This window comes from Akebia trifoliata, chromosome 4 (assembly GCF_017979445.1).
Source record: "Akebia trifoliata isolate Shusen 1 chromosome 4, ASM1797944v1, whole genome shotgun sequence".
NCBI classification, from domain to species: domain Eukaryota; kingdom Viridiplantae; phylum Streptophyta; class Magnoliopsida; order Ranunculales; family Lardizabalaceae; genus Akebia; species Akebia trifoliata.
Window position 1 is genome coordinate 2,137,779 of NC_141378.1, and position 8,178 is coordinate 2,145,956.

Consider the following 8,178-nt stretch of genomic DNA (forward strand, 5'->3'; position numbering starts at 1 on the left):
TTGAGAAGTCAATTGATGTAACCTTCACACCTAGGAAAAAAAAAAAAAAAAACCTATGAGAATCACCATTTTTATTGAATATATGTACAGGGATGTGTTGGGGTGACATCTAAGACTGACAATTATTTCTATACAATCACCCATATGCCATCTATTTTTTTAATATTTTTTACAATACCATTAGTTATCATTGGATCTTGTAAAATTAATGACATCCGAGTGATGTTAAAATAATTGTAACTTGTAGATATCTCCGAACATGATTTTGACTTGCCTAATTTTCTAAGTTTTAAAATTGTACTCTCCTCAGAAGGAGAAAGGACAATCTTAGATAATGATACTCATTCAGGGAAAAAAGTACAATCTTAGACAGTGATACTCATTCAGGGAAAAAAATTTCTAAAACCAATGTCAAATATAGCATCGTTTGTAGAATATTCCATCTTTGAGACACTATATGGAACTTGAGTTGACACTGTTGGAGATGTTCTTAGAGCAATTTCAACCGGTCTCTAAATTTATAAACAAAAATATCCGAACCTAGCTCCAACCAGTTTATAAATCTCTGACAATCCCTCTAAATCACTATTCAAGGCTCTAAATCTAGAGACGTTGGAAAATTTTAGAGTTGGACTGTAAATCACTATTCACTATTTTAAATACCCATTGTATCCCTACTTTTTTACATAAATGTCATTTTAACTTTCATCTTTTTATAAAACATATTTTAAATAGAGTTTTTACCCTTTACTTATTTTCATTCAATATGAGATTTAAAGAATGAATAATGATTTAAAGGTGTGACCAATTAAAGCTCAAATTGGTTCGAACGAAAACACCTTCTCTAAATTCAAAGAAAAAAAAGTCAATTTGGAGCCAAATTTTCAAGACATGGGTTGGAATTGCTCTTTGGGCATTTATGGTGAATATTTGAGATACATCTTCCAATTGATGAAAGGCCCCCCTTAACCTTAGTCTTTTATTGTATATTAATGCAAAATGACATATATAGTCCCACCTTCTACCCATTGCTAAAAAATCCTCATTTTTCTCCCGAAGACCTATCAATTTCTAGTTCGTAAATCATTGAACTTCTTACTCAAAATTCATTCATTTCTTTAATATTTTTTCCAAAAGTCCCTAGGTGTGAAGGATTAAGGTGATAGAATATTAAGGGTATAAAAAACTTTAACCAAGAGACTGAAAAATTACTTGAAACGGAATGCATTTAGGTAATTTAAGATTGAAAATGAAGATTAAAAAAAAAAAAAAAAAACTTGAGTCATTCTGTAGGGACTTCGTTTTACACTACATTTGACACTGCACTGACGGACATAATCATATTACAGTCGTATCTCGAGGAAATAATCTATGTCCACCGCATCAATGCAGTGTGAAACACAAAGTCCCTCTACAATTATTATTCGATTGTAATCCAATCCAACCTTATAGCGGCGATTTATTTGATAGGACACACGGCAGGATGAGTTCGAATTTTATGGGCCGGAGGAAAACACAAGCCTTTACGTCACTCAGGAAGAGACGTGTAAATTCGATATTTCCCATCCATACATTATATAAACTACAAGTGAGGGTTCAGTAACTCAGAAACTGCATTACAAGTGGTACAAAATCTAGAGAAATGTATCTGAATTTCCATGAGAAATATAGAGATGTTTTCACCTTCAAGAATGCATAGATTTCCATTGATATATATCTAAATGTGATTTTACAATCAAAACTTAGGGTTCTCCTTTCTATAAGAAAATTAAACAAACAAGAAGGATTTCTGATTATGAGTATATATTTAAGAAAAGAACAAGCAACACAAGTAAAACATTGAGGACGGAGAAGGAGAAGATTACAATTATCATAAATCTAAATTACGAATCATAGCAAAAAACTACAAAAGAATACCTAATCTTGGACACGTGGCACCGAAAGCTTTAAGCAATGGCCGACGTGACTGTCTCTATCTCTTCGGGTCGCCACATACTCTTCTGAACACACAGCAATCCCTCCTTGTTCTTGGAGAAAGTCAACCGAATCTCCCACTGCATAGACCTCACCATGTTTTCCACCTCAGTGATGGTCTCCACATCGTCACGCACAATCAACTTTCCTTCTGGCCTTAGTATCCGATCAACTTCTGCGATCACCGCCATTAAGTTGCATCTGCAGTCGGAAAATCATTCCCCAGAAATAAGACAAGGATGTAGTGAAGAAGAATAATGAGAACCATAATAGGCACATGGTTCGACTCGGAAGTATCCAAGCAAGATATTAATTGTGAATTGCCCATAACATTGACTCCGCCAAGTTTTCAAAACTCTCTAGAGTCAAACAGTTTTGGCATTTTCTTAATCTAAAACAATTGATTTTCAGAATTGTAAATCTGTTTTTAGATGAAAAAAACTACATACAGGCTTGGAATGGAGATCCAAGACCCTAACAAACACTGAACCACAAATTCCCCATTACAAACCCAAATTAAAATTTTGAAGCCTTGAAATCTAAGTAAAGTGCAATTTTGTGTTTTGAGCATCTATTAATTCAGTTTATAACATAATATATTTATGTTATTAAAAATATACACTATTAAAATTTATTTTAACCGCTTTGACAGGTATTGACTTGTTCAAGATGAGTTGACTAATCCAAGACAACTTTGTCTCGGTAGGTGCATAGACTAGACCACAAACTGGGTCTGAAAACCATGTGTGGATGATTCTCTTTATTGAGGTTTAATACTGGAATTTCCATAATATATGACTAGTACCTCTTTTTGAGTTTGGAGAGGATGTGATCTGCATGAAGAAGGTCGTAAGTTCTGGGGTAGGTGCTAAACGATTCACACCAGTCATGATAGATCCCAACGAGACCCCGTTCATAAATTATGGGAAGCGTGTCTGGTGAATCAATTGGAACCACATTCATGACCCACACATTCAAGTCTTTCAGAGCTGCAGCGAAACTGTAAACACAACCATGGAAAAGCACAATCAGGATAACAGGAAAAGAAATTAAACAGAACTATATGCCTTTCAACCGTGTGGCAAAATAAATCAAGAGCAAATAGTTGTTGAGATGAACAAAGAGATTTCCAATGAAGCCTAAAGCTCACACAAGATCAATAAGATATGCAAAATCACTGACAATAATGATAATCTCAGACTATTTAGATAGAGCTACAATTCATTTTGCTTACCCTCCATAAACAGATCTCATGTCCATGACATTCCTCACTGTAGACCAGTCGATTCCCATCCCACTCAGATACGACTTGCCCACAACCCGTTTCCAATGTTCGTAATCCGCTGTGAAATCTTCTGGAGCTGCTTTTCCATAAACTCCAACCTGAGAACTGTTTAACCAGTAAGGTGTTTTTTCCAACCTTGCCGGCCATTGCTCTGGCCATTGGGACCCACGCTCTGATGCATCTACTGGCACCTTGTGCAGACATGCCTGCAGAGGCACATTCCTACAACCACAAAAACATGTGTCAAGAAACTTTAAGGAATAAATAACAACTGATTTAATGCACTCATATAATAAAGAAAGATACCAGGCTGCATTTGGATCATCAGACTCTCGGCACAATGGAGGCTCGTTTGCGGGTCTTTTCTCATAGCACTCATTGGATAATGGCTTCCTGAATATTGCTGCACCAACTTCGTTCACTGTATCATTTTTAATCTCTACCAGCTCCCAGCACAACTTCTTTGTTAGTTCAGCCATTTCTACAATAGATTTCATGAGAAGAAACATTGTTAGAAATTTATCCAAGAAATCCCTCTCTTAAACACAAAGTGACTAGGTAAGGAGGTATCTACCTTTCCAGATCATAGAATCCTCTTCGCCTTTCCTGTAAACTGGAGTAGCTGACCACACAAAGTGACCACCAGGTCGCAACATGCGGTTCAGCTCTAAGAGAAGTTTACCACCTGTATATTTTAAATCACAATGAGCTCCTATAACAAAATCTGTTATTAAAACAAAGAATCAAATTGCGATTGTAAGATTGAAAATACCTTCAACGTGCCAAGGCACCCTACAGCGTGCACAGTGGACAACATCAAACACCCTACCAGGGAAGGGTAATCTCTTGGTCCCCATCACTGCTGATATACCTGGTATGCCCCTTTCAAGTGCGAACTGCACTTGGGCTTCATGTTCATCCTTGGGAGCAAATGACATTGTAAGCACATCCTTATCAAAAAGAAATCCTCCAAAACTGGCCACACCACATCCAACATCTAGTACTACACGGGACCGTTTCCCCCATGCTATATCAGACAAACCCTGCAGTGAAGACCAAATAAATTAATGTTGTTCATAAATCTTATAAAGACAACGTTTAACTGATCTCAACCAATTAACAGTTCTTTGGGGAAATTCATAGTTAGTCAGTAAAAAGATTATTAGAATAAGAAGATAAACTATATTGAAAGCGAAACAAAGTAAACATAGTGAACACACATTTCTTTCAGTAAGCTATTATATGTATTAGATTAGAGATCAAAGAGAAAGGCGAGAAGATTTAAAAAAAGTATTTAAGTAAATGGTGATTCAAGACTAACCAAAATTCCACAAAGTACATACCTCCCTTCCTTTATAGAGAAGTATCCAGTCAACTACTAGATTTTTCCTATCAATAGGTTCAGCAAAAATATTTTTTTTTAATTTGTGCAAAGAAACTCTCTCGAAAGCATGACTAAGATGAATGAAGTGTCATAGAAACAAAATACAGTTATAAAACATGCAACAAGTATAACACAAATTCAAATTTTTGAAGGGAAGGAGCAATCATTTTAGGAAATTATTATATCCATTTGGGTCTTCTAGTTATGTGCTATAAATTGTATGAGTTTAAGAGTCTTTCCTTCGAAGATTTAAGATGGGTATAATTTGTAATATGGGAAGGCTAATCCATGCACTTTGCCCTCTTCGATGTTCACCTCAACCATCCTCTATTCTAATAAACTACTTCTATATCTTTCAAAAACGTGAAACATGATGAAGCACAATTTGTAGAAATTATTTATCAAAAAAAAAAAAGCAATTTGTAGAAATTGGACCCAAAAAAAAAAAGGTGAGAAAAAAATAGAGAGAGACGAGTGATAGTTCAAGGAGATATAAGGGAAAGAAGCATTTACTTTCTCAATGAACTCGATGTAATGTAGAGCACCATTTTTAAACTGAGTTCCACCACCAGGAAAGGTAAGGTATTCACCAGAAACTTTAACCCAATTCTGATGCCCCTTTACCTCTGCAAGCTTGGTGTGGGGAACATTGTAGTACCATATCTGCAAGAAACACACACAATAATAATCCATCTTTCATTAAGGAAACTAAAAACAAAATGATTTATCATTTGAATACAAAGGCAAAGATGTAGGCACTCTACCTTTTCCCTGCTAGTAGGCCACTCAATAGGCCGTCTGTATCCTTTGGGTAGAGAAACAAGGCAGGTGGGAGCTTCTTCAGGACAATGCCTTTCTCGATGTTCATAATGCTTCGTACTCGGAAGCTTCCTAATTGTTTGCAAATTGTCAAGGCAAGGAATGTAATCCGATCCAGCAGTGACATTACAAACTTTCCAGTTGTACCCATAGCCACCACCCTCTTTGATCCCAGAAGACTGTTGTTGAGATTCCTTTTCATTCTTCGATTCTACGGCCTGAGTTGACCACGCCCCATTTTGAGTGGTAGTCTCATTAAGAATCTCCGATTGGGCCCCATCAGGAAATACCTCATTTGAAACCTGATTTTTAGATTGATTCTCTTGACTTTCCTCTTTCTTCTCCTCTATTGACCATCCATTTTATTATCCTGATTTGCTTCATTTGAGTCCTCGGACTCTGATTTCTTCTCAGTTTCTGATTTCTTCTCACTCTCATCAGATTTCTCTCCACCCTCTGAATTAGACACTCCATTATCTGCCTTTGATTCCCCTGGCTCAGTCTTCTCTTCAGGATTTTCTTCAGCATTAGTTTCATTCGTTTGCTCAGATACCTTCTCATTCTCCTGGACATCAGAGTTGCCTTCATCCTGAGAATTGTTATTATCGGTGTCTCCTTTCATTGCATCTTCAGGTAAATCTCCCGGATTATCTTCAAATTGCCGAGATTCGGTCTCAATTACCTGTTGTTTCATCTCTGTTTTGCTCTCCTCATGGGAGGACAAATCTACATTTTCCACTGGAACTACAGATGAAGATGTCATCATCCAAACACCAACCAAACAAAGGGCAACAAACACGACGATAGTTACGGTTGAACAGTAGGAGGATGACTTCCTATTGTCCATTCTTGAATTTTTTCCAAATGCCATTTTTTTTTCTTTATGTATAAATATCCCTCCAAAGTATGAACCTGAAGGAAGCAAGAACAAAAAAAAAAAAATCAATTAAAAAAAGTCTACAAACATATCTTCTTATCACATCATTAAATTTCAAATTCAACAAATCTAACAAAAATATTAGTAAAATACAGGGAGATCCGCATCTGGAATTAGCAGATCTGCGATAATTTAAACAAAATGGGGGGGTTGGTGAAAAATGGTGATTCAAACAGGCAATTAAATCAGCATAAGTAAGAAGCTAGATCAGAAAAGGAAAAAGACCTGAAATTACAAGATCTAGAGTGATAAGAAAAATCAAAACAAAATTATTCCAGAAATGGAAATCCGAACAACTGGAATTATAAGTTATTACATAGAAGAGCTTTAAAACTGAGAACTAGCAAGTGTAGCTGTAAAATCAGATTTTATGAGCAGAATTAAACAAATCCATCTGAAGAAAGAAGGCAGATATTAATCGGAAATCTTTGTTTACAAGTTACAACAATATAAACAGAAAAACAATTCAAAATACTGAAGGGAAAAAAAAAGATTTCCAGTAAAATGAACCCTAAAAAACACTAAGCACTAAAATTTTATTGAAAACCAGGTGATTTACATGCAGAGAAACTCCACAATCTTCTAGTTTATTTAATTCAAGAATTCAAAGTTCAAAACAACTTTATAACTTAGAATCAGTCCATATCTTATGCAGTTTCCAACAAAAACATAAAATCAAAAATAAAAGCCAAACAAACGCATGGAAGTACACTAGATCTACATCAAATACATATAAAACAGAGAGAGAGATCCACATTTTCATTCTATAATTGAGAAAATACAACATTATCAGCTCAAAAACGAGAAACAAGCACGAAAACCTCATCTAAAGATCTGTACCTCAAAAGATCTATAAATAACGAGAGATCGATATAAAAGGTTATAAATAACGAGAGATCGAAATAAAAGGTGACCTGATTAACGAGAATCCAGGAGCCGTTCTTTGCTTAGAATATCACTATAGATCTGAAGAAGCTTTCTTCATTGATCCACTTTCCTTCTCTTTACTTTGAGAGAATCCGGGCGGAGAGAATATATATATAGAGTTGAAGAGACTTTAGTTTTTATTGTTTTATTTTATTTTACTATTTTAAAATTAATTTTATATTCGAGAGAGGGGTAGACGGCATCGGCGGCAACGAGTTTGATGCGATCATGCGAGCTTTTATAAGAATTTGTTGTATTACAAAATACATAAATCTTGATGTATGATGCCTCGTGGAACACTTTTAAGTTCTTCTTACGTTAGAATCCAATTAATTAATTAATTAACTATATGGTAAAATATTTTCAAGATTTGAAAATCAAAGCCAAACCCATACTTCTGATGACGTGTCGATTCATCCTTGCTTCCATAGCATTTTTTATATGAGCAGTTCGCATCAAACTCGTTTCCCGCGAAAGCAGAATATGAAGGGAAATCTTTTCTGCGAAATGACAGCTGGACTAATTGATTACACGCGGATTCGTAATAAACCGTATATCAATGGATATTTTTATGGGAAGGGCTACTGTCACACACCGAAATGGTTCATTTCACCCACCTTCTTATCATACCCATTTTGACTAATCTATTAAATGTAATTTTAACCTAAATGGCTTATTTCACCCATCTAAAGTAAAGTATTGAAACATTTCTTTTCTTACTCCTCTATCTCTCATTTATTATTCTTATCAAACCAATTTTAAATAGAGCACACCAATTCACATCTTCTATATCTTCTTTTTTTTATCTTTTTATATAAAAAGAAAATTGTTTGGGACGATATTTTCAATTGA

The 8,178-nt window shown here is 35.2% G+C and overlaps 1 protein-coding gene across 1 annotated transcript; it reads right to left on the reverse strand.

The window, feature by feature from the left end:
- Positions 1-1,676: 1,676 nt before the first annotated feature.
- On the reverse strand, positions 1,677-7,472 carry LOC147402882 (putative methyltransferase PMT26). The gene is given in 10 exon segments (XM_086438265.1): positions 1,677-2,175; positions 2,780-2,974; positions 3,209-3,481; positions 3,566-3,740; positions 3,834-3,944; positions 4,032-4,302; positions 5,157-5,306; positions 5,408-5,811; positions 5,814-6,374; positions 7,314-7,472. Coding segments are annotated over 9 exon segments (2,328 nt in total). The 5' UTR covers positions 6,334-6,374; positions 7,314-7,472; the 3' UTR covers positions 1,677-1,946.
- Positions 7,473-8,178: the final 706 nt, after the last annotated feature.